This window comes from Nomascus leucogenys, chromosome 6 (assembly GCF_006542625.1).
Source record: "Nomascus leucogenys isolate Asia chromosome 6, Asia_NLE_v1, whole genome shotgun sequence".
Taxonomy (NCBI): Eukaryota; Metazoa; Chordata; class Mammalia; order Primates; family Hylobatidae; genus Nomascus; species Nomascus leucogenys.
This window is the reverse complement of record NC_044386.1, coordinates 101,600,322-101,628,074: the sequence shown is the minus strand read 5'-3', so window position 1 is coordinate 101,628,074 and position 27,753 is coordinate 101,600,322. Positions and strand designations below refer to the sequence as shown.

The 27,753-nt window shown below is 38.4% G+C and overlaps 1 protein-coding gene across 3 annotated transcripts in view; it reads left to right on the top strand.

Moving 5' to 3' along the window:
- The window catches only part of LOC100580626 (elongation factor-like GTPase 1), a 393,155-nt gene that overhangs the window by 358,742 nt on the left and 6,660 nt on the right, over window positions 1–27,753 (top strand). For all 3 annotated transcript variants that reach the window (XM_030814912.1, XM_030814913.1, XM_030814914.1), the window contains 4 exons: window positions 372–503; window positions 6,492–6,639; window positions 11,986–12,944; window positions 25,820–26,004. In XM_030814912.1, the coding sequence (XP_030670772.1) occupies window positions 372–503; window positions 6,492–6,639; window positions 11,986–12,944; window positions 25,820–26,004 (1,424 nt within the window). The remainder of the gene's footprint in view (window positions 1–371; window positions 504–6,491; window positions 6,640–11,985; window positions 12,945–25,819; window positions 26,005–27,753) is intronic.

The window sequence follows — 27,753 nt, the reverse complement described above, 5'->3', positions numbered from 1 at the left end:
GAGAACCATCTTCATCAAATTAATATATTTTTAAAAACCAACTAAGTGTTAGGAATAATCAGTGTTTTCAGACAAATATATCTGGAAGTGATCATTTCTGTGGTCAAAGTAGCTATTCATTAGCCCAATCTGATATAATAGGATTTGTACATGTGGGAAACAAAAGGCAGAATTTCTGTATTTTGACAGCAATCAAATGGTATCCAGGTGTACAAAAAAAAAAAACACAGTGCAGGTCTGCCTCATTTCTTGCAACATTTTGGAAGCATTTGGCTCTGTGACACATATACTGGGTTGATGCTGCTGTTTTTCTAACATAAGTTCAGAATTTATCACCCCTTATTGACCGTATGGATCTTTTCTTCCTACAGGAATAGGAGGCCTTCAAGATTTTGTGCTGAAATCTGCAACACTGTGTAGCCTGCCATCCTGCCCCCCATTTATACCACTCAACTTCGAAGCCACTCCTATTGTGAGAGTTGCTGTTGAACCGAAACATCCAAGTAAGATGACCTTATTTTTAAAAGCATATGTTTATTATACTTTTAAAGCATATGCACGTATTCAGTATTTGATTCCTCATGACTTGTTTCAGCAGTATATAATGAATTTTCATTGAGGTCTGTAGTAGAAGCAACTCTTCAAAGGGCATCAACCTCTGTCTTAGGAACATGCCGTGGTTACAGGTACCTTTGCTGTCCAGGGAGACTGCATCTTCTTGATGGCAAAGACAGGGTCATCTCTACATCCCCCACAACCCTGGCATAGGATTGTAGCTTAGCAAAGCTCATGTTTATTTATTTATTTATTTATTTTTTTGAGGCAGAGTCTCACTCTGTTGCACAGGCTGGAGTCCACTGGCGTGATCTCGACTCAACTTCTGCTGCCTGGGTTCAAGCAATTCTCCTGCCTCAGCCTCCTGAATAGCTGGGATTACAGGCATCCACCACCACACCTGGCTAATTTTTGTATTTTTAGTAGAGATGGGGTTTCGCCAGTTGGCCAGGCTGGTCTTGAACTCCTGACCGCAGGTCATCTGCCTGCCTCGGGCTCCCAAAGTGCTAGGATTACAGGTGTGAGCCACCGTGCCCGGCCAAAGCTCATGTTTTATGTGACTTCTTAGTTGGAATCTTATCTCAAGCTCCTTGGTTCAGAATCCATCATTTGCCTCTTCCCTCTAGGTTTGACAGATTATCTGCACACTGAGAATTTCCCGTCTGTTTAGAAACCACTTTCTGCACCTTTCCTGCTGGCCACCTGACATTCACATAGGCCTGACCATATAATAACAACTCCTTAGTCTTTGGCTTATAGTATTTGCCTAGTCAATCCTTTTTTACTTTTGTATTTCACGTCCCATGACTATTGCTAATCCTGAATCACTGTGACTTTGCTATTCCAGTGCTAGTGATTGTCAGTGAAGAATCTCCAGACCATGCTTTAAGGAAACCAAAGAACAAATGGTAAAATGGCAGTTTTCTGTTGAGGTGTATAATGGCCTCATTGCTCCTGAACATATGTATCCCTCCTCTCCCTGGAGCTAAGCCTTCTGAACCCATTGCTCTCTCAAGTTCTAAGACATACCCCTAGCCATTAAGCATCCCTGGATCCCTAGAGCAGATACTTGGAGGACCGGACTTCTGATCCCTTTGGGGCCAGCCCTAGTGAATAGCCATCTGCCTTCAGCCTCGAGATAGGAATTTTTTGTGGGCTGTCACTGTGGACTGACACAGTGCCTTGGTTGCTGCACGGATTTATCCAATTCTGTGTAAAACATGCTTCCTCTTTTAGGCTTGTCCAGATCCTGGCCTTTCGTGATTTTGTTCTTTTCTTCTACTCACTGGGCTGGCTCTAACCCCTGTCTAACATGTTCAATACTAAGAAATACATACAAGAAAGCTCAGTTTTATTTAAGTTGTGATATTTGAGTCTGGCAACCATAGCTTATTAGATATTTCTACTATTTATTTGTATCCTCTTTCTTACTTAGTTTTTCTCTATTGCATTTGCACATACATTTTAAAAATAGGAAAAAATAATTTAAGCCATAATTTTACTTGTTTATTTATTTTGAGACAAGATCTCACTGTCACCCAGGCTGGAGTGCAGTGGCTTAATCACAATCATGGCTCACTGCAGCTTTGACCTCCTGGGCTCATGCAATCCTCCTGCCTCAGCCTCCCAAGTAGCTGGGACCACAGATACATGTCACCACACCCAGCTAATTTTCTTTATTATTTGTAGATGGGTTCTCCCCATGTCGCCCAGACTGGTCCTAAACTCCTGAGCTTAAGCAGTCCTCTCACCTCAGCCTCTTAGAGTGCTGGGATTACAGGTGTGAGCCACTGTGCCTGGCCTAAGATGTGATATTTTAATAATAGAAATTTATAATTTTTAAAAGGCTCTGTTATTGTTATGTGCTAGTCTGTGGTCTCTGTTATGGAAACTAAGTAAAAGCTCAACCCTAAAGAACCAGCTTCTTTGAAGGACTGCTACGTGAGATGAAGGATTCTAGTACCTAGTGTATTCCGTGTCCTATAGCTCACTCATGGTAAGGTTAAGTTCCTTTCCTTTCCATAAATGAGATAGTCTAATAAATAGAATTATTTAGGATTATCAATTTGGAGGCCAAAGTGTACTTCCTCGTGTGTTTTCATTAAATTTATCTGAACTTTGTAAAAAATAAACTAAAATGGTTAGAAGGGGCACATAATTTTCTTCATAATTTTAAAAGGAGTATTGCTATTTTTTTCCCTTTAAGTATATTGTTTTTACTGGATTTACCATGCATTTATTAACTGTGTTACCGAAGCAGCCCATTTGATTTTTCAGTGTCTGAACTTTGTACTCTGTTTTGCCTTCTTGGTGTTTTTACATTGTCCACATGTTATTTTACATTCAGAATGTCTGGGGAAACTTCCCTTCCTTCTTCCTGTGAGCTTTCAGAGGATATTTATTGTCTGTGTACTCTTTGCCCTAGTAACTTATGCTCATCCTTATTTTGGGGCAGTGACCCCTTTATTCATATATTACATGTCTGACGACTATTGGGATATTTCATTCTCTTAAAAGACTTTCCAGTAATACTGCCTCTGAGAGGCACTGGACACATTCATTGTTTTTCTTGAATAGACCACGTATCCCCATGTCCTCTCTTTTTTTTTTATTGTGACAACTAGATTAATCCAGAAGACAACAGTTTGCTTCTTTTCTTTCAGGGAGAAGCAAATCGTGAGCATTTATTCTTCCACTTTTCTTTCTCTAATTTCCCAAGTGGGGGTCAAAATGTCATGGCATCCACCCTCTACTTCATGCCCACAGGTCAACTACAAACTCAACACAGAGAACTACAAATGTTCCAAAGCAATTATTATTTTCTTCATTATAATTGATCCTTACTGTATGCCACACACTGTACTAAGGATTTTACATTGATTATCTCATTTAATCCTCCCAAAAGCCCTGTTCATTAGGATACTGTTTTTATTCTTATCTGCACATAAGGGAAACTGAAGCTTAGAGCAGTTAATTAATTTGCCCAAGGCCATACAGTTAGGAAGCAGTGAAGTCAGGATTCAGATCTCTGCCTCAGAGACGATGCTGGATCTTCACTTGTGGGAATCCAAGAAATCCTGTTTATCTGAGATCAGAGTAATTTGTTTCTAGGATTGTTTTATCTTTTATCCATATTAGTTAAAAAAAATTTTGATACCTACATGCTTATATAGATATATGAATTTTTGTGCTAACGTTTTATATACATTATGAAACACAAAATAGAAATTATTTAAAAATTAAGATGAAAATCAAATACCTAATTTTATTTGTATTTGATGAAGATACATACAGTATGTACATATAAGTATATATAATATTATTTGTGATTGTGGCTTATAATTATTTTAGTTATACTAGCTAACATTACTTCAAAATTTAGTGGCTGGAAACAACACTTATTTTTCACAGTTCCCTTGGTCTGGAATTTGGAAGGGTTCAGCATCATGTCTCTCAAGTAGTGGTAGTCATACATCACCTTGGGCGGTAGCCATCTGGAGGTTTAACTGTACTTCCAAACATGGGCTCACAGGTTGGTGCTGGCTGGGGACCTCAGTTCCTCTCCACATGACTGTTTGAGTGTCCTGCATGGTGATTGGCTGCAGGCAGCATTCCAAAACACTAAGGCAGAAGCTATAATGCCTTTTGTGAACTAGCCCTGGGAATCACACATCATCCTTTCCACAGTGTTCTGTTGGTCACACAGGCCAGCTATGACTCACTGTTGGAGAGAGCCGCACAGGAATGTGAATATCAGGAGGCAAGGATGATTAGAGCCATCTTGGAGGCTGGCTACCACAATAATGCTTCCTTCTTTTGGAAGGTCCTGCCTGAACACTTTGTGATATAGCCATCCCAAGGTCGGCTTCTAGGTTCCATTTGTTAAAACACTTGATTTTAATGACCATTATCACTGGAAAAGGCACCTCACAAAGTTGTATAGCCCAAAGGGAAGAATGATTCATTGGCTTCCTTTACTAAATCACGGTATCCATTTTAGAATCCCATTTTCCCAATTATTAAAAGGTTTTGGTAAAATGTAGATAGTGAATATCTAGTTTTCCTGATGGCAGTCCATTTTTCTTACACTAATTAGGTTTGTTAATTCTTATATCTTTATTGAACTATCCATTTGGTGATTTTAAGAACAGGTTAAGAAAATCACCTTCCAAGTTTTAAGAAGTTTTTATACATTATACATGAAGTATTTATGTTATCTTTGGCAACCAAATGACTGTCAGCGGCAACATTTTCAAACACCTAATTTCAAAATGTTGTCTCCATGTTTCAAATTTCTTTTGGAAAAAAAAAAAAACTTTTCTTATTGTTAAACTGTTACCTTTATTTTACCTTGAAGAGACAGATTTAAGTGTGTTTATATTTTTTCAAAAATTTGTTGGGATCTCATCTTGGTGATAACCATTGTTTTTACTTTATAATTTGTTTGATGGAGAGCTGACAAAAAGCTTTGCCATTTCTTTTTTTATTATTCCCTTGTGCTTGTGTTATTAGTATTATAGTATTATCAGTGATATCTTTGCAGGAATCCTTTTAAGCCAGGTTTAAAATTCTGTGAAGTCTTAGTTAACACTAGATAATATCTGTAAATCCACTTAATTAGACAAAAGAAAATTACAATATGCCAAAAAGGAACAAATGAAGGTGCCTCTGTCAACCCTGGACACAGTGAAATCCCACTTCCCGTCTTCCCTTGGGATTCTGTGCATTCCATATGTGGCTTTTGATTACCTGACCTACAAGGGTGCTCACATCCATCCGCAGAGCATGGGCTCTCTGTCTGGCTGCCCAGCTTCTAAAGCAGGTTCTGCCACTTCGTTAGTCTGGGACCTTGAACACAAGTTTATTGGTTTCTCTATACCTGTTTCCTCATCTATAAAATGAGAACAGTAATCATACCGCCTCATCTTTAATGAGCTCAAATATGTAAAGTGCTTGTCTGGCACATTGTTAGTGCTATGAAATGTTAGTTATTATTAGAACTTTATTTCAAAAATAAATAGGTATAGAGGTTCTAATATTCCTGCTCCCAGTTAATCAACTTTTATAAGGCATGTTGAAAATCATCGCATTGCAGAAAGTTCCTCTGATTTTGTTTGTTTGACATACTGAAAACCAAGGATTGAGGAATTGCTAAGTCTTTTCTTCAAATGTAGAATTGAAACAAGACTGCATAAAAACGTCTTCAAGACCAAGGTTTCTGCTAGGGCAGCTGCAAGAGACTTCATTGGACCTGACTTGAGGGAGGAGTAGCAGTTGAGTATGTGGAAAGGGGGTGAAAAAGTAGCTAAACCCAAGATGTAAGTCACAGTCCCTATCCCTACTCTCAACTCCCAGGAACTGTAGGGAAAAAACAATTATATATGAAAAACACATGCAGGACACAATGCAGAATATGCCTTTAGCTCACTAGATAGAGTAGCTAGTTAGGGTATTCCGAAACCCAAGTTCTATCAAGCAGTTTCACAAATAATTATTTTTAATATGAGGCTCTGGTACAGTTTCTTGAATATCATATTAAATGTTTCTTTTGCTTATTTGTTGATTTTATAGGTAATGTTTGAGGAAATGCTGTTTCATTTCTAGGTACATAATGTATTGTATACATTTGTTACAAGATTTAGGTGAATTCACAAGTAGAAAGATGGTAGCTTATATCTGCAGAGTATTGAAGAAGTAATACAGATTAGCTTTGGGAGTCTTGATGATAAGCTTGCGGATGTGTCATGTTTGCTATCTGTACAAAAAAATTACTAGAAGGTAGTTTTCTTCACATCACTACACTATCTGGAAGAAAAATAAATTGTTGTTTTAAGAGTTTATTTCAATGTAATTTTCCCTTCAGTAGCCAAAGCCATTGTCTTTGAACTGTGTTAGTTCTTATATCATATTTAATCTATTTCATTTTGTTAACCTAGGTGAAATGCCTCAGCTCGTAAAAGGAATGAAACTGTTAAACCAGGCTGATCCCTGTGTCCAGATTTTAATTCAGGAAACGGGAGAGCACGTTTTAGTCACAGCAGGAGAAGTCCACCTTCAGCGATGCCTGGATGACTTAAAAGAAAGGTTAGGTGAAAATGATAGCGATAGAGAAATGATAGCTCTCAATCAATGGGATGTTTTAGTGTTTCCTAAACCAGTTGAACTTAGACTGTGGCTTATTTTTGGAGAAAAATGAAATGCTCTCAATTCAGACATGAACAGTTATTCGATTGTAGACTTAATTTTTAATAACTGAAAAATGGCATTCACTGCCTACACTTGAATAATTTTGCATTTTTAGCTTAAGTCATAAAATGTTTTTCTGTATATATATTTTACTTTAAGCATGTACACAAAACACAAAATACCAGGACAACAAAACAAAATATTATTTTGTAAATGTTGGCTGTGTAATTAGGATAGACTTCTTCTCTTATTGATGTGGTCTTTACAATGTAAACCTTCTGGAAATCCTTATAGTTTTCTATAAAGACGATATGTATTATAAAATGGGCATCCCAAATTTTTATAACAGGCATTTTTCCTCTTTGTTCCAAAGATAATGTATGTTTATTGCAGAAATTAGGAAAATACAGAAGAAGAAAAAGAATCATTCAATTACCATGCAGAAATAACCACCATTACATTCAGATTCATAAATCTGCACTGTTCTATGCATATTCAAATATACACAAATATCTGTATACACAGTTCTGATTATTTCGTTAAGATAAACTTCTTATAAGTATTATAGTATTATATAATATATAATATTATATAAAAATAATATAATAATATAAGTATTATAGCTAGCTCAAAAAGTATGCATATTTTTAAGGATTATGATCCATATTTTCCTCAAGAAAGACTGTTCTAATTTACATTATAACTAGCAATAAATATTCGAACGTGCCTCTTCTCAAACTTTTGCCAACTTTGCATAGTTTATAATTTTTTAAAAATTTTACCAATCTTGAAGACAAATGAAAGATATTCATGGTTAATATACATTTCTGTGCTTACTAGTAGAAAAAGTTATAAATTGCCCTGTAATGGCCTTCCTTCTTTTTGTTTTTAAAATTTCTGGGACTATAATCATAATCATAACTAAAATAATTATAAATGATTGATATAATTATATATTAAATATTATATAACAGTCACTGTGTTAAGCACTATTTATCTCACTTAATCTTTATACCACCGTAAAATTGGTGGTAGTAGTAACTATACAACAAGACCTGGTACTAATAATAGAATAAGAATAACTGCTGCTGGCCAGGCGCATTGGCTCACGCCTCTAATCCCAGCACTTTGGGAGGCCAAGGCAGGCGGATCACGAGGTCAGGAGATCGAGACCATCCTGGCCAACATGGTGAAACTCCCTCTCTACTAAAAATACAAAAATAAGCTGGATGTGGTGACGTGCACCTGTAATCCCAGCTACTCGGGAGGCTGAGGCAGGAGAATTGTTTGACCCGGGAGGCGGAGATTGTGGTGAGCTGAGATTACGCCACTGCACTCTAGCCTGGTGACAGAGCAAGACTCTGTCTCAAAAAAAAATAGAATAACTGCTGCTGCATTTATGTGGGATTTTGTAGAAGCTTCTACCAGATTCCAGAAACTAGACCGCTACCTCATAATGTATTCAGAAATTTATTTCAGGTGGGTTGTTCGTTAAAAGGTAAAAGGCAAAACCATGAAATGTTTAGAAGATAGTGTAAGAGAATTTCTTCAAGACCTCAGGGTGGCAAAAAGCTTCTTAATAGCTTATTAAGAGCACTAATGACAAAGGAAAAGCTTGATCATCAAAAGACACTCTTAAGATAATAAGGAGGCTGACCACAGGGTTATAGAAGACCTTTATACCACTTGTAACAGACAAGACAAGAGACATATCCCCAATATAGAAGGAATTCCTACAAATAAATGAGAAGAGCAGCAATCCAATAGAAAAACTGTACAAAGACTTGAAGAGGTATTTCATAACAGAGGCTTCCAAAGGCCAATAACATGAAAGACTATTCAATTTACTACTAATTGATGGAATGCAAATTAAAATCAAAGTGAGATACTTCTGCATACCCACTAGAGTGGTTAAATATTTTTTAAGTGATACTATCAAGTGGTGGCAAAGATGTGGAACAACAAGAATTCACCCAGGCAACTAGTGGGTATATCAATTGGTACAACTATTTTGGAATGTGATTTGGTATGATCTGCTAAGATGGGAGATAGGCACTTCCTGTGGCTTGGCAAATCTACTCCCATTTGTACTCTGTATATACACAACACAAAGCTTGGCAAATGTGCATCAAGAATACGCATAGCAACAAATTTTTTTTTTTTTTTTTTTTTGAGAAAAGGCACTCCCATCGCTCAGGCTGGAATGCAGTGGTGCACTCTCAGCTTTCTACAACCTCCGCTTCCTGGGCTCAGGCAATTCTCCTGCCTCAGCCTCCTGAGTAGCTGGGACTACAAGTGCGCTCCACCACGCCCAGCTAACTTTTGTATTTTTAGTAGAGATGGTGTTTCACCATCTTGGCCAGGCTGGTCTCAAACTCCTGACCTCCATTGATCTGCCCTCCTTGGCCTCCCAAAGTGCTGGGATTACAGGCATGAGTCACCATACCTGGCCTCATAGCAACAAAATTTTAGTAGCCAAAAGTTGGAGAGAACTCAAACATTTAAATGGATAAACAAATAAATAATGGGGTATTCATAACAATGGAATTCTATAGAATGATCTCAGTGAACAAAACTACAGCTATATAAAACATAGGTGAATCTCACAATATAATGTTGAGCAAAAGAAGCCACTTCACTTCCCCCAAAAAGTGTTTGTTTGTATTTATATGAAGTTTCCAAACATAGTGTACCAGGTTAGGTAACATAGCAAGACCTCATCTCTAAAAAAATAAAAATAAATTAGTCGGGCAGGTGGTGCATGCCTGTAATACCAGCTACTCAGGAAGCTGAGGCAAGAGGATTGCTTGAGCCCAAGAGTTCGAGGCTGCGTGAACTATAATAATCACACCACTGCACTTCAGCCTGGATGACAGAGCGAGACCCTATTTTTAAAAAAGAACAAAAAGAAGCACAGTCCAAACTGAACTGTGGAGTATAAGGGGTTACATGGTTAGGTGATTTATAAAAAAAAAAAGGAGGATATCACAATAAAAATCAGGATAGCAGTTACCTTCATACTTAATGGCATTGGGGCCCTCTGAGGGCTAAGAGTGTTCTGTTTCTTGACTATACCATGTAGTTTACATGGGTGTTCACTTTGAGGTAAGTTATCATAGATCAGTAGATTTTTGTTTTGTGTACTGTTCTGTATGACTATTACATTTCACAATTATGCTTACATTAAGAATGTGTATAATGTTATAGAATTTTTTTAGTTCTCATAGGACAGAGCCTACCTTTTGGTAGTATATAATCTTTTTCAACTTCTACACACATTTTCAGGAATGGATTATGTCTAGGAATGGGAGACAAGGAGACTATCTGTTGTCTTCAGGCCAGAGAAACTGTCAGAATTCTTAGCATCCAGATCTCAAGGTAGTAATCAGAGCAGGGAGCCACAGGAAATTGCCATGATGTAGCCTGAGCCTTCGGCACTTTTTTTAGTGTAATCACAGGCTCTGCATTGCTAGGAGTTAAAGAACCTTTGGTCCTGAGGTACTTTGTAAGTGTGGCAACCATCACACACTTCCTTCCACAGCTTGGAGTGGTTTTAATTAATCATATAAATGATTACTACAGGAGACTTCTTGGGAACCTCAGGAATTAGAAGGACTAAAGTGGCTCATAGCTCCTTTGACTATGTTACAGGAATAAGAGGGCAGTGTCGTAGATGTGTTCTGTCTCGTAGTTTCAGTAGCTTTGCAGTTGATTTTCTTGGGTGTTCTATGAGCATATTTTTCTCTATGTAATGATAATTTTAGAAATATTTTCCTATTCCTAAGATTTTTAAGTGGCTTTTTTCTTAAAATCAAGAATAGGTATTGAATCTTATTGAATGCCAATTTAGCATATTTAGAAGTGGCTACATAGATTATTTGACATTTTTAATGTGGTATTATTTTAACAGATCTAATACAAATTAATTTTCATATAACCTATAATACAAACTTCGTAGTGTTGTAGTAAATTATTCCTTTAATGTACTGAGTAACTTCATTTTTCAGTATAGCATAATGACTGAGAGTGTGAATTCTGAAGTCAGACCTAAATTTGAATCCTAGCTTCTCCACTTACAGACTATTTGGAGAAGTTACTTAATCTTTCTTATCTGGTTTTCTCTTCTACAAAATTAGATAGTACTAGTGCCTACTAAAGAAATACTACATGTAAAACACTTAACACCGTGCCTCATACATAATAAATTTTTTTTAATGCACACACCTGCATATCCATAGTTTTTGTTATTTTATCTTAGATTTTATATCTGGATTCTTAGGTAAGATTGAACTACAGTTTTGTGTATGTATACTGTCTTTGTCAGGTTTGAATATCAAAGTAGTTTTAAAAACACAATGTCAGGTCCATCTTGTTGTATATCCTGTGAATATACAAAAAGATTGTAAATATACAATATACAACAGTATCAAACTTGATATTATGTGGGAAAAGAGGCTTTCTGAACTTGGTGGCAGACTGGGGCTCAAGACCTATGATGTCCAGAAGAGTAGCTACTACCCACATGCAGCTGTTTAAAATCAAATACAATTAAAAATTTAGTTGCTCAGTCATACTAGCCACATTTCAAATGCTTAGTAGCTATATGTGTCTATTTAAATTTAAATAAAATTAAAAGTTTATTCAGTTGTACTAGCCACATTTCAGGGGCTCAGCAATCACAGTAAACATATAGAACATTTCCACCATTGCAGAAAGTTCTTTTGGAAAGTGCTGCTCTAGACAAACTCATGGATCATACTAGCCTTGCTATAAGCCTCATTATCAAAGCCAAATACATTGTGAAGATTTGACTAGCTATCCTGAGGTTCTGTGATTCTATGTCTATTTAGAGTCTTAATCATTCAGCTTTTCTTCTCCACACTTTTAGATTCGCAAATACTGTTTTAAAGCAATATTTCATATATTAAAACATTTATTTTCTGCTCAAAACATTCTTATTTAAATGGGTGGTTTATATATCTTGAAAATGAAAAAAAAAGAGTGAAATTCCAGTACATGCAAGGATTTCCCTGGAGGTATATTCTCATTAGAAGTAGTCTTTTCAATCACAAAGAAAGCAGTTTTTGAATTGTGATATAATGTAAATTGCAGATCTTTCATAGTAAGATAATTTTTATGTTCCTATGTTTTTATGGAATCTCCACTGTGTAGTAATTTCTACACAGGAGCTTTGATGCTATTTTGATTTTAACCTTCTGTTATTTCTCTTGAATTTGTCTGTAGGTTTGCAAAGATTCATATCAGTGTATCTGAACCGATTATTCCATTCAGAGAAACAATCACAAAACCCCCAAAAGTTGACATGGTCAATGAAGAAATAGGCAAACAGCAAAAAGTTGCAGTCATACACCAAATGAAAGAAGATCAAAGCAAAATCCCTGAAGGAATCCAAGTTGACTCTGACGGGCTAATCACCATAACAACTCCCAATAAACTTGCAACGCTCAGTGTTCGAGCCATGCCCCTTCCAGAAGAAGTCACCCAGATTCTGGAAGAAAATAGTGATTTGATTCGTTCTATGGAGCAGTTGACATCCTCTTTGAATGAGGGTGAAAATACTCAGATGATTCATCAGAAGACCCGAGAGAAAATTTGGGAATTCAAAGGAAAACTAGAGCAACACCTAACAGGGAGAAGATGGAGGAACATTGTTGACCAAATCTGGTCATTTGGCCCAAGAAAATGTGGGCCCAACATACTAGTCAATAAAAGTGAAGATTTTCAGAACTCAGTATGGACAGGTCCAGCTGACAAAGCTTCAAAAGAAGCCAGTAGATACCGAGATTTGGGCAATAGCATTGTGAGTGGCTTCCAACTAGCAACCCTCTCTGGCCCCATGTGTGAGGAGCCCCTCATGGGTGTCTGTTTTGTTCTGGAAAAATGGGACCTAAGTAAATTTGAGGAACAAGGAACAAGTGATCTGGCAAAAGAGGGACAGGAGGAAAATGAAACCTGTTCTGGTGGAAATGAAAACCAAGAGCTACAAGATGGCTGCCCTGAGGCCTTTGAGAAGAGGACATCCCAGAAAGGAGAATCTCCACTCACTGACTGCTATGGACCTTTCTCAGGACAGCTAATTGCCACCATGAAAGAAGCGTGTCGCTATGCACTGCAAGTGAAACCTCAGCGCCTGATGGCAGCTATGTACACATGTGACATCATGGCCACCGGTGATGTTCTCGGTAAGGAAGAAAAGGTAAAGATAGTGAGAAATGCCCTGAATAACAGTGAACTCTCCTAGACTCAAAATCTTGTTTTTGAGACAGGGTCTCATTCTGTTGCCCCAGCTGGAGTGCAGTGGCACAATCTCGGCTCACTGCAACCTCTGCCTAACAGGCTCAAGCAATCCTCTCACCTCAGCCTCTCGAGTAGTTGTGACTACAGGCACACACTACCATGTGCAGCTAAGTTTTTATGTATTTTTTGTAGAGACTGAGTTTCGCAATGTTGCCCAGGTTGGTCTCGAACTCCTGAGTTCAAGTGATCCACCCACTTTGGCCTCCCAAAGTGCTGGGATTACAGGCGTGAGCCACTGCACCCGGCAGACCCAAAAATCTTAAACTCTTGTAGTATGTTTTGCAGAAGCTATACCATTTTCTGATTTACTAACAAACTAAGATCTTTGAAAGCCAGATATCTTAAGTATTAACATCTTGAGAGGGGGAAAAACATGACTACTAAAGATCTTTTCTTTTGCAACAAATAGAATCCTTTCTGTAATGAGAGGTCTGCTAAATGAAGTTTAAACTGCTCATATGTGTTACCATCCAAACCTGTGCCATATTTTATCTCAAGCAAATAAGCATGTCAGTCTGGGTAACCAAAGTTGTTCTGAAAATGATCAAAGAATAAGGCAACATTCTTGTACTCATAACACAAAAGGGCTTTTGTGAATTCTGGGTTCTTTCTGAGAAAGAAAATTATTTGGGGCTTTATTCACTGCTAACGATTATATCAAATCCTATTCCTGGTTTTTCTCTCTTTGGGAGAAGCAGCCTTTAAGATCTCAGGAGACATGAAGCCCTGGCACTTAGTCGCTCTTTGGACTTTTGACTGGTATTAGTTCACTGAGACTTAGTTTCTTTACCTATAATAAAGAGGATAATAATTCATACAGATTGTGAAGATTAAAATAACACAATTTTTTTAAATACAGTGCCCAGAACAGCACCTGGCACACAGTAGTTCTCTTATTCTCTCGAGATCATGGAACTGTTTCAGTAGTGAAGAGAATATAAAGGAGGATTGAGCCCTGGATGAGAGAATCGGCCAAATTATTAAGTTTCCTATAACCCTGAGGCCCTTTGAGTCAATATGTGGTTAATTACGTTCTTTTTAGGAAGATTCTTTTGCTGATTAATTCCTGAAAGCAGAAATCTAAGCTTTTTTTTTTTTTCCAAAAGAAATTTAGGCTTGCATCACATTAAGGTTTTTGTGAGACTAACTGAGCATCATCAGCAGCGTTTGAAAAATAGCTGGGTTAAGGCCAGTATGCATTGTGAATCAAATCTCCAAATATAGCATGTCATATACGGTGCTTCTCAACCTTATTTGAATATAGCATGCCTATTAACAGCCATGGAATTTGTAGATTTGTTTGGGAAACACCAATCTAGACTATTCTCAGATGCTATTTTTCATTTTCATTGAGAACTTTCTTAATTTAAGAAGGCAGAAGTAAGAGTTAAAATCAAATCTTAATCCCTCAAATCTTTGAAGAAGACCCAAGAGCTTTTCTCCAGCCTCTCCTACCCCGACAAATGCTTATACCACCACTATTTGAATACTTCTGTTGATGGGCATTGAACAGCCAGCTTCGTGATTTAATGGTGTTTTTTTCTATATTGAGCAAAATGTCTGTCACCTGCTAGTTTGCAGTCATCTGCACCACCATTCATCTCTCTTTCATGCAACAACTCTTTTATGTATTTGAAGGAAATCATTAGTTTTCTAGTTTTATATCCAGGAGAAAAACTCCAAATCCTTCACCTATTTTTCTGTTAGGATTTCTGTATCCTTTCACCACTTCAGTTGCTGTCTTTTGGACATAATTTATTTGGTCAGCATCCCTCTTAAAGCAACTATATTTGAACACAGCACCTCACATACCCTCCAACCAGTAGAGAACATGTCTGTGTCTACACTGTTACTTCCTACATGAAATACAACATTCTTCTTTTAATGAAATTTAGCAATTACATCTTCTCATTAATTCATATGAGAAGTCAAGATCAACCCTGTTTCTTTTTTTTTTTTAAGTTGTGTTTTCCCACTCTGTTCCCCAAAAAGCAGAATCCAAATTGTTGGTAATTGACTAGACTGTAGAAATTATGTAGTTGTGGCCGGGCGCGGTGGCTCACGCTTGTAATCCCAGCACTTTGGGAGGCCGAGGCGGGCGGATCACGAGGTCAGGAGATCGAGACCACGGTGAAACCCCGTCTCTACTAAAAATACAAAAAATTAGCCGGGCGTGGTGGCGGGCGCCTGTAGTCCCAGCTACTCGGAGAGGCTGAGGCAGGAGAATGGCGTGAACCCGGGAGGCGGAGCTTGCAGTGAGCCGAGATCGCGCCACTGCACTCCAGCCTGGGCGACAGAGCGAGACTCCATCTCAAAAAAAAAAAAAAAAAAAAAAGAAATTATGTAGTTGTATGAACTCCTATATTTATTTATGTATGAGTACTGAGTCTATACACTTAATTTTTTTCTTAAGTTATATAACATAATTAGCATTACAACAGTAAACAGGAGAAAAATTTTAATGGCAAGAAAAAGAAGTCACATCACCACCATCTTAACACATTGATTTCTTATTCATTTTTTTCATGTGTCCTTGTCTGATGAGAAATAAAACTCAACAGGTAGAAAATCAAATGTTTTGATGAAGTTAAGTTTCTTTACATCTATAACAGTCCCCCAATTATCAGCTTGCCAATCATGTTAGAAAAAAAAAAGCTTAGATTAGTATTTTGTGTTAGAAAGTCCATGTTATCTCCCAAGATTTACCTCATACTTGTATAAACATGTACAAATGCCTATAAGGTTTCCTTAAAATTCTACAGGAAATTAGCATATGGCTTTCTAGTCTGCAATTTATGGAACCCAGTGTTTATATCCTCAGAAAGTTTAGTCATTATTTACGTTTTTCCTGTAGTCTGGCACCTACCTTACTATTCATAATTTCTCAAAAGGGCAAATTCTCTTAACGTGGTGAGATATAATTCTGGTCCTGGAGACTTGAACTCATTTAAGAAGGCCAAGCACTTAGTCATCCACTTCTGAGCTATCCTGAACTTCAGTGTTCTCTCACTTCAACTTGTTCCACTTGCTGTAGTTTGTTCACCATTCTCCTTACTGAAGAGAATGATAGGTAACATAGGTATTGTGAACCCCTATTTTCTTGCTATCCTCTGTAACATGATACTAGTTTCTATAAGTTGTAGACAAGACATGTCTCCTTATTTTGAAAGTATAGGTTGAGTATCCCAAGTCTGAAAATCCAAAATCCCAAATCATCTAAAATTTGAAACTTTTTTTTTTTTTTTTTTGAGATGGATTCTCACTCTGTCACCCAGGCTGGAGTGCAATGGCATGGTCTCAGCTCACTGCAACCTCCACCTCCTGGGTTCAAGCAATTCTCCCACCTCAGCCTTCCGAATAGCTGGGACTACAGGTGCATGCCACCACACCTGGCTAATTTTTGTATTTTTGGTAGAGACGGCATTTCAGTATGTTGGCCAGGTTGGTCTCGAACTCCTGACCTCATGATCCACCCGCCTTAGCCTCCCAAAGTGCTGGGATTACAGGCGTGAGCCACCGCGCCCAGCCTTTATTTTTTAATTTGAGATGCTCAAACAGTATATAATACAAATATGCCAAAATCTAAAAAAATTAAAAATGTAAAACACTTCTGGCCCCACTCATTTTGGAGAAGAGCTATTCAACCAGTATTGGAAAAAGCTCTTTGCACTGTCTTTAGCTCTTTTACTTTGGTACATACACTCAGCTTGTTCTGATGTTGAGCATCTTGGACATGCTACTGATCCACCTGAGTTGATATCCTCTTCTTCCTTCTACTGTGCGTGTCCTCTTAAAATAGGGGTTGAGGAGGGGCTTTCTTCCTTTTTCTGTCATTGAGATCATTCATGACTGATTTTTTTTAGACTCTCATTACTCTGCAAAGGAATTTTATTTTAGGGTCTGTTATCCTAGAACCTATGGTGTGTGTTAGTTGTATTTTTTTTCCTGTCCTTCTATGTGTTTGAAACGATCTTTCCTTTTTTTTTTCCCCTCTATTGCCCCAGCTGGACTGCAGTGGCATGTGGCACAATCTCAGCTCACTGCAGCCTTCTTTTCCCAGGTTCAAGCAATTCTCCTGACTCAGCCTCCCGAGTAGCTGGGATTACAGGCGTGTGCCACCATGCCCAGCTAATTTTTTTTTTTTTTTTTTTTTTAGTAGAGATGGGGTTTTGCTGTTTTGGCCAGGCTGCTCTCAAACTCCTGGCCTCAAGTGATCCGCCTGCCTCGGGCTCCCAAAGTGCTGGGATTACAGGCGTGAGCCACCATACCTGGCCAAAATGATCCTTTCTGAAGTCCAGGGCCCGCATAGGTCTATGCCTATCCTTTCTCTCAAGATAATGGGAACATGTATTTCCTCCCAAAATAATGGGAACACCTGTTTTCTCCCCAGATTGCCATCTCTTCTACATTATTCATTTGGAGTGGCATTTGTCCTTTGTTTTCTGAGAAGATGAATTTTCAGCACAACACGTGAAGCCAGAATCAGCTGTTGGTGTTTATCAGACTGAATTCCTAGCAGAGTGTTGAGTCACCCCTGTTGAGTCACCCCTCTGTGTTCATTTTCTCATTTCTATTAGGAAATCACCACCTGGACACAGCATGTGACCAAGCCACCCTAGGATAATACCTCAAAATATCATTTGTCATCTTATCCTTATATTTTTATCCTGGCACTCCCCACCTGGCCATCAGAGTCAGTTCTGTCACTTTCCAGGAATAAATATATATTTTAACCCTCAGGGTTCTTTGTCACCTTCTCTCTCCGGAGCAAAGGGTCATTTTGACTTGCCTCACCCAGGTACAAATATCACTGTATTGGACCTCACTGCTCTCTGTGAAGCCCCATTTATTTACCCTCTGTGTGGCAACTGTGTGTATGTGGGTTGGTATGCAGTCTCTGTACCATTGTCACTGGTCAACTTTCTTAATACTTGGCCCCTGAGACCAACTACCACATCCACTGCCTTAAAAGAAGTTACAGTTAGAGTCAATCTGGCTTTTTTTTTTTTTCTCGAATTGATTTGAAGTCCTCTTGCTTAGACTGGAGAATCTCCTCTGAAGCCTGTTTTCTCTTTGCTTTTGAGGGACTCTTTTATATTGATAACCAATTTCTAGTGTCCAAGGTCTATCAATGCAGTCAGCTGCTCACTTGTGTTTTCCTTTTTCTTTCTAAATCAACACCTTCAACTGGAAAGAAATGAAAAGAACTTCTGTGTTCCTAAGGCCTTTTGCTTCCTGTCTGGATATTTAGAGATCTTCTGAGAAGACTTCAGACTTTGCTGACTGTTGTTTTGATTCTCCGAGAATCGGCACAAGTTGATTTCAGGTCTTTTTTATTTAGCAAAATGAATTTCCTTAGTCTTTTTTTAGAACTTAGTTTTTTCTACATAGATTATTAAAACAAGAAATCCTTCTATAAATGGATAGACTTGCATATGGTCAAAATGGGAAATTTTGTAGGAAAATAATCTCAAAATCATTTTATCTGGGGAAATAATTTAAGGAAAATGTCCTTCTATACTTTTAAAATCCACTTTTCTAAAGATGTGGTTTATTATCATTTTTTACTCATGAATTTTCCCTGTAATGAGCTTGATTATTGCTGAGGTTTTACCCGCTTGTCATTGAATTCTTTTTGTATTTTTTCCTTCTGATCTGTTAATCTTTTTTTTTGCTCTTTATTTTTAAAAAATCTTTGGTAATAACCTCACATTTTAAAAATATTTCTTTTTGTTAGACAGTACTAGTTAAGAGTTTTTTGGGTTTTTTTTTGGTTTTTTGAGATGGAGTTTCGCTCTCGTTGCCCAGGCTGCAGAGCAATGGCACGATCTTGGCTCACTGCAACCTCTGCCCCCCCGGGGTTCAAGCAATTCTGCTGGCTCAGCCTCCCAAGTAGCTGGGATTACAGGCACCCACCACCACGCCCGGCTATTTTTTTGTATTTTTAGTAGAGATGGGGGATTCACCTTGTTGGTCAGGATGGTCTCGAACTCCTGACCTCAGGTAATCCACCCAGCTCGGCCTCCCAAAGTGCTGGGATTACAGGCATGAGCCACCATGCTCAGCCTAGTTAAGAGTTTTAATTACAGCTGTGATTATTGTAGTTCTTCCTTTTATTTATTAAATTTTTATTTTAAAATGATTTTAATTTTTATAGATATGTAGTAGGTATATTTATGGAGTAAATGAGATATTTTTAATCTTTTATTTTTACACATAGGAATAAATGCCAATATTGTTGAAACACATGTACTTTAATGTATCAGAAAGATTCTTAGTAAGTGTCACTGTTGGCTTTTTTTTTTTTTTTTTTTTTTTTGAGACAGAGTTTCACTCTTGTTGCCCAGGCTGGAGTGCAATGGTGTGATCTCGGCTCACCGCAACCTCCGCCTTCCAGGTTCAAGCTATTCTCCTCTCTCACCCTCCCTAGTAGCTGGGATTACAGGCATGTGCCACCACACCTGGCTAATTTTATATTTTTAGTAGAGATGGGGTTTCTCATGTTGGTCAAGCTGGTTTCAAACTCCGGACCTCAAGTTATCCACCCACCTCGGCCTCCCAAAGTGCTGGTATTACAGGTGTGAGCCACCGTGCCGAGCCTCTCTGTTTCCTTTTTTTTTTTTTTTTTTTCTTTTTTGAGATGGAGTCTCGCTCTGTCGCCCAGCTGGAGTACAGTAGCAAGATCCTGGCTCACTGCAACCTCTGCCTCCCGGGTTCAAGCAATTCTCCTGCCTTAACCTCCGGAGTAGCTGGGACTACAGGTGCGCACCACCACGCCCAGCTAATTTTTGTATTTTTAGTAGAGACAGGGTTTCACCATGTTGGCCAGGATGGTCTCCATCTCCTGACCTCATGATCCTCCCTCCTCGGCCTCCCAAAGTGCTGTGATTATAGGCATGAGCCACCCGCCTGGCGTTTAAACCTTTTCTTATTCTATACTTAGGGTTCTTTTTACATTTCCTCAGCATTTTGTAATTCAATTCAACAAAGATTTAATGAGCTGCATGTGCCAATACTGTGTTAAACATGATTCCTGCTTTGAGAGATAACTTAAGGTGACAAAGCTTAATTATATAAAATAATTAGAAAGTAAAATACAATATTATTTAGTGCACAAATATGGTTTTCTAGGGAAGCTTTATGAGAAATTGGGATTAGCAAAATTTGAAACAGTAGGTCTCTTGAAAGTCATGGTACTTTGAAATGGGCTTTGACCGATGGAATAATTTTGTACTCGGCAACTTAGTATTAAGTTGGCTTTCTTTGTACCATAGCACATTGAAGACTACTATTAAGCCTAAAGTAAACTCATTTCTAGTTGATTTTATAGGAACTGCTGTTCAGCATGACCTTCCTTTTTTTTTTTTTTTTTTTTTTTGTTTTGGAGACGGGGTCTCACTCTGTCACCCAGGCTGGAGTACAGTGGCGCAAACATGGCTCACTGCCACAGCCTCAACCTCCCAGGCTCAAAGCGCTCCTCCCACCTCAGCCTCCAGGAACCACAGGCGTGCCACCATGCCCTGCTAACTTTTTAATGTTTGTGGAGACGGAGTCTCACCATGTTGCCCAGGCTGGTCTCCAACAGCTTGACCTCTCAAATCCTGGACACTTGGTTGGTTTAACACAATTTGCATTTCGAGTCCTAGCCAGGCGTGCTAGCGTATGCCTATAGTCCCAGCTGCACGGCTGAGGCAGGAGATCGCTTGAGCCCAGGAATTCACATCTAGCTGTGGGAACATAACAAGACCCTCTATCTAAAACATAAAAAAAATTGGGGTCCTTGCCCAGTTATCTTGACTGTGTCACAGTATTTGCTTCCTGCCAACTTCATGTCAACTTTGGATTTGATCATTGTGCCTTCTTTTTTAAGTCACTGGTAATAATAGTAAGAACACAGAGGTGCTAGCAGACTCACCAAGGACAACTTTCCAGAGTGGGTTTGACCTGTTAACATCAATTATCTATAAATTTGTAGCTGATCTATCTATATAGTAGCAACCAGCCTACATTCCCCACTGTGTCTGCAGCATGCTTTATCTCCTATTTGATTGAAGCCCATCTGTATCCTGTCAACCACGTTGGCCTGATTAAGCAGTCTTATAGCTCTGTGACAAAAGAGGTTAGTGTGACCTGGTGTATAAGAATAAGTACCTACCAATTTATTTGTGTGTGTGTTTTTAATTAAAGTTATTGCATAAGTGTTGCCAACAATAACAAATCACAAGGTGAAAGAACGCTCTTTCTCCTTGGAATCCAACTTTATTTCCCATTTTCTTTTACAACCCTTGTCCATAATAGTACATTTTGCATAGCTGTAACCTTATGATAGAAAGAATGTAATACTTTGCTTTTTAGGTTTATTATTTATTTTATAGGCATACTTTCATTTGGCTACTTAGAATTCATAATTTTCATTTTAACCTCTTCATGTAATCTTATCAATAGGATATGATATAGTTACTTATCATTCTGAAATTGGAAATTTGCATTGTTTCCTGATTGTTTACTGTTAAAGAAAACATTGCTGTGAACAACTACTGTCTTTCCTAAGTTCTGAAAAAAAAAACAACATACCTTTAATCACCACACTTCTAGCTTTCAAGATTGTAGAATGTACAGGTTAATCTTAATATTATGGAAGAAGAAAATGTATATATGAGAATCCATAAGGCCATAAAAGAACAGATAATGTTCACCCAAATGGTAAAGAGACTTTTTTGAGCTTGGGTATTAGAGAAGACTTCATGGAACAAGTAATTTTTGAATGGGCCTTGAATGATGAAAAGGATTTGAATGTAGAGTTGGACTAAGAGTATTCTATGTTGAAAAAACTGTGGGCTCAGAGTTGGCAAAACTCAAATGGTTTTGGCTGTGGACAGCGAGTGGTATACCTTGGCTTCCGGCAGCACAGAGGCTGTGCCCTGTGTACTCTAGAGTCTGGCAGTTAGAGAAGCTGAAGGGGTGGGTTACTGCCTTGAATACAGGCTGAGATATTTATAGTGTAGTCATTAACAGTTGAGCACTGATCAAAACTTTTAATTGATGAACCTTTTTGTTGCTGATTTTTTCCTTGATGAATTCCTCTTCCCTGGTTCCTTTCATACAGTAGCGTACTCTGGTACCTGCTTCTTTCACTTCCTTCCTGCCTCCATCCCTCCCTCCCATGGAGTCCTGCCCAGTCACTCAGGCTGGAGTGCAGTGGCACAATCATCGTCCACTACAGCCTCCAACTCCTGAGCTCAGATGATCCTCCTGCCTTAGTCCCCCAAGCAGCTAGGACTGCAGATGCACACCACTACACCTGGCTAATTTTTAAATTTTTTTAGAGACAGGGTCTTGTTTTGTTACCTAGGCTGGTCTCAAGCGTTCCTCCCACCTCTGCCTCCCAAAGTGCTAGTATTACAGTGATGAGCCGCTGCTGTACTCAACCAACTCTGATCTTTATTTAAGTGACTGAACAAACGAGTGATCATGATGGAACAGATACCCAGTGGAAAGGGTATGAAAGTATTTGCAGTCAAGGGCCACATGATCAGAAATTCTTATTGATATGGCTATGTTAATTTCTCAGTGATGACAATGGCACATTTAGGGTCTTTGATTGCATCCAAGCATTGGGCACACCTATCATGAGAACCAAGTGTGTTTGGAAGGTTTTATAGTAGTATTTTCCTGTGCTTGGTGATCCATCACTGTGCCCCAGTATCAAGATATAGTTTTCATGGAATTAAAATTGAATGGATCAAAATTACATGTTAACTATATTCAGTTTCAATTACAATTATTGATCTAAGCCTGCTGGCATGACCCATGTAGCAGCAGTCAGGCGGCTTGTCCCTACTGGCCCCTTATTCGTGGTCTGTTTGCCCCACTTTCCTCATTCTTTTTTACCCCTGTTGTTTTATTGTTTTGTATGTACTTCCATAAACTACCTTCAAACGTTTCTTTTTTTTTTTTTGGAGACCAAGTCTCACTCTATTGCCCAGGTTGGAGTGCAGTGGCACGATCTCAGCTCACTGCAATCTCCACCTCCCAAGTTCTCCTCCAAGCGATTCTCCTGCCCCAGCCTCTGGAGTAGCTGGGATTACAGGCATGCACCACCACGCCCAGCTAATTTTTGTAGTGTTAGTGGTGATGTGGAGACTATATTGGCCAGGCTGGTCTCGAACTCCTGACCTCAAGTGATCCACCTGCCTCGGCCTCCCAGAGTGCTGGGATGAAAGGTGTGAGCCACTGCTCCTGGCCCTTAAAACATTTCTTCGAATGAGATAGGGGAGTAAAAATTACTAGTTCACACATGTTAGGTGTTATGGTAAGATTTCTATATATCTCAGACAAATAATATATAACTAAAAGGGATCACTCATGAAAATAATAATCATTCTGCTGTTTTGGGAGCTTTTCAGACTGTATTTGAAGTATTGTTTTCATTTCCCGGTACCAAATAACAAGAGGGATGTAAATAAATCATAGTAGTTCAAGTAGGAGAGTGGCCACGATGAAACAGGAAATACAGGTCTAGTCACAGCAAGATTGGCCTGGAAAAATGAACATGAGATAGCTGTCTTTGAGTAGCTTACACGGTAATTTGTGGGAGCGGGATTAAACTTGTCCCATGTGATAAAAACTAGGACTGATGGTCAGAAACTTCAGGGGAACATATTTGGGACTCAAGAATTGTCAGCTGTTATAGTTATCCAAAGATGGAATGGGCTACCCTGGGAGAAAATGAGTTTTAGAGTATACAAGGAGAGCTTAAACAGCTACTTTGGTAGAACTTCTTGACCCTCAAGTTTCCTTCTACCCCACTGTTGTGTGATTCTGTAACTATGAGGTTTCTGGTATGAATGACAGGGGGAAATAGTTGGAATGGGGAGAGTGGAGTTGCCTTTTGAAGTAGATAATATATTCTTAGACATGTTTAATTTAAAAGGAAGTTGGCTTCCACAGCAGAGATGCCCTGGCATCCATTGTAAAGTGGTATTGGAGATCCAAGGAGAGGCCTGGCTTAGAGATGGCCTTAGGAGTCCCAAGCATAAAATTAGTTAGTTTAAACCACACAAATTATAAATTAGTTGGCTCGCTGAGTAGAGAGTTTGTTTAAAGAGTATGAAGCCTCAAAGAATACCCATAAGAAGAAGTTCAGGAGATACTGAAATAAAGAGAATGACGGTCAGAAGGCCAGGAGTGTAAGGAGAATAATACTAAGATTGGAGACAGTTGGCAGAGGAGATATTAATCAGTAGCTTCAAATACCACAGAGAAATCACAAAGAATGAAAATTGGGAAAAAAAAAAGCATTTAGGTTAGGAATATGAAAATTATTGTGAAATTTCAAGGAAGCAGTTTCCTGGAGCAACTAGGAGAGCTAGCTGTTAAAGAAAGAGCACATAGTGAAGAAATGAGAAGCTACCTGTTTAAGAGATGTGAGGAAGCAAGGAAGGAGAGAATGTAGTAGCTAGCTGGGGAAGTAGACAAGAGGAAAGGGGGTGCCTTTCATTACGAATGGAGTGTTAATTTGTTTGTTTTTAAGCTAAACCTAAACATGGTGAAGGCTCATCAGAGATTTTAGTTTAGGTTTTTTCCTTGAGGCCTTGTGACACAATAGATTTTCTGCCGTTTGTTTCCTGTTACCCTTCCTAATAACCGCCACTAGGGGGAAATCTGAATCAGAGAGAAAAGTTTGGAAGTCAGACATTTTGGCTTTGTGTCCTCAGTAAGTGGGTAGCAGACACTCCAGACTCATCACCTTGGCAGTTAGGAGAGAAGGGTCCAGTACTCAATGGTGGTCAAAGGATACTTCAGCTCTGCTTAGCAGCAATGTTATAAATGTTTAAGGATAATATATGCAATAGATCACTTATGTAACTAAAATTATTTTTTAGGCAGCAGGTGAAAGAGGAGGCTTTAAAGAGAGTATCTGCTGGTTACAGCAAGTCCTTCATGATTGTCTGTGATTTTCAATGTATCTCTATTCTTTGCAGGTTCTGTTCTCCTTACTAGTTGAAAGGATACGTTGCATACCCAGAGACACTCTTACAGAACACCAGTCAGAGGGGAAGATGTTTCCCTCCTGAGTGTGAGGCAGAATTGTGCCTAAAGACGAATTAAAAGAGTCATCCAAGAGAATTTGCTAGTGGAATTCTTGTGTTGTGGCACTAGAAATTGTTACCAGACCTTAAAGATTCCAAACCTATCAGTTTTCAGGGGAATAAAACACTTAATACTCATGCCACTTAAATATTACCAGTTTAAGAAAACTATGAGCAAATATGTGTGTGGTTTTAATTTTTGGTAATAAAAATGCCAGTTGCTTGCCTACTAAGCCCAAATAGCCTATGCCATCTTAATTATTGCCATGCCAATAAGGTCTCATAATTATTAAAATATTTTAATATTTACAAAGCCCAGTCACACTCATCTCATTGGATTTCAGACCCAAAGGTAGCTCATAGGTGAAACTGCATTGAAAGGTCCTTTTACAAGTCTCCTTCCTCTCATGCTGTTTTGTGGAGTTTGTCTATGAGCAGTGCAGTTTGGGGTGATTTAACTTTTTGTTATTTTTTGTTTCTAAGTTTTCTATAAATCTCATGCTTTTTAAATAAACACTTAAAAAGTGTTCCTTGCTTTTGTAAACCAACATTATTGAGAACAAATTTAATCATTTGTGGATTGTTACAGAGTGTATGGGTAATCATGTCTTGGTGTGGCTCAAGCCATATGACTGATCCATGATTTTAAAAGATTTATGGTTTTACAGGTCGAGTCTATGCTGTCTTGTCAAAGAGAGAAGGTCGGGTACTTCAAGAAGAAATGAAAGAAGGGACAGACATGTTCATCATCAAGGCTGTGCTGCCTGTTGCTGAAAGCTTTGGTTTTGCTGATGAAATCAGGAAGAGGACAAGTGGCCTGGCCAGCCCGCAACTGGTATTCAGCCATTGGGAGGTAAAAATCCAAGTTCCCATTCATTCCTTCCTTCTCATCTATGGGTACATTCCCTACAGAAGAGGCCAAGAGTAGCAAACAACACAGATCATGCCATTTGGCCTTCCTACGGCTCAACTCAGTCAAATGAACAGGAGAAAGCAAATGGCTTTTTCATCCAGATTGAATGAGCCTGAGATCATCTGTGGTTTATAATAAACACACACACACACACACACACACATACTCATTTGTTCTTTTTATTCAATATAAAATTTAAGATGCTGAAAATTTAATCCTTTTTTCATCCAAATATATATTTTAGACTTTTAAAACAAAATCACAGACCTTTTGAATGTGAAATTTTAAGAATATTTTCTTCTAGGGGGAAAAAAATATCTCCAGTATTTAGAGGGGAACAGTTACACTTCTTGCAAGGGGTAGCTTTAAATTATTATGTGTTATATATTCTTCAGTCCCCATTATGGAGATTCAAGGTTTCTGTGGCTTTCAGGTGTTGTGGAATGAGAATGGAATGAAATGGCTACTCAGAACCCTTCATTGTTAGTGTAAGTAAAGGTAGGTGAAAAGGCAAACCTTATCTGTAATCAGAAAGGAAAACTTAACAGATCCACATTGCTGGGGAGAGAAGGAAAGATTGTGAACACATTGTTAAGTTAGAGAAAAAATAATAACAAGCGGCAAAGGTAAGGTCAGACCACCCATCCTGAACATATCTGTAAAGGAAAAGTAGACGTTAACCAGCTAAGAAGAAGGACATTCAATCAGAAGGTGCCACATGAGAAAAGGCTGGTGAAAGCAAACTGCAGGGCATGTGCAAAAAACAATTTACTTTTCAAGAAAAAGCCTAAGGTCAGGAATCAAATTGCAAACTCAAGGATATAAGTAGAAAGATTGTTTTAAGAAAGCAGTTTTTTTGTTATTGTTTACAGGGAATTGAAATAACTTCACATTATTCCCTTTTACCATGGAGGCTTGTAAGGTAATGGAAGAAGCATTGACTTTGGAGTCAGATAGTCCTGGTTTCAAATATTCTTCTATTTATTTGGACAAATCATGGACCCTCCCTGAGTTTTCTTCACCCCTAGGTCAAATATCTAACCTAGTGCCTGACACTGTGGCTGACCAGCCCTTGCTGATGGGAAGATTGTTTCCTTGTGGTTCATTCTCTGAGTCTACACCACATTCATTTGGCTTGCTCTCCACGGTGTGGCATTCACTGCATGGGGCTTCACACAGATAATCCATGGGTTTTTTTCTTAAACTCTATTTCAGCAAAACTCATGATTTAGCTTCAATGCTAAGCTGTTATCTTTCTCACTTTCTTTAGCCTAATGGGTCCATTTTTCCAGAACACTTTAAGAAGAGTTTAAATTTAGAAGAGAATGGAAAATGAGAATAATTGAGGGAGAACTTTCTTTTTAAAACGAAATTTATAATCAAGTGAATCAGTGAAGTAAAGAAGGGTGGCACTTTAGAAAAATTGACTTTGGACAGGGCAAATTTGATTTTAATTCAGCAAGTTCATATCATTTAAATTGATGCAAGTGAAGTTGCTAGCCCACAGCACTCCGTTGTGTCTGCTTTTCCTTTTAAAAAACAAAAAAAAGTCACATTCTTAATGCTTGACAGAACCAAGGTTAATGCTGTGATTTAGGTTACATTTTTTTGGTCAGTACAAACTCTAGGTTTTAACAGTAACTTTACTATGAGTCTTTCTTGACTTTTGCATATTTCTCTGAAAACTTA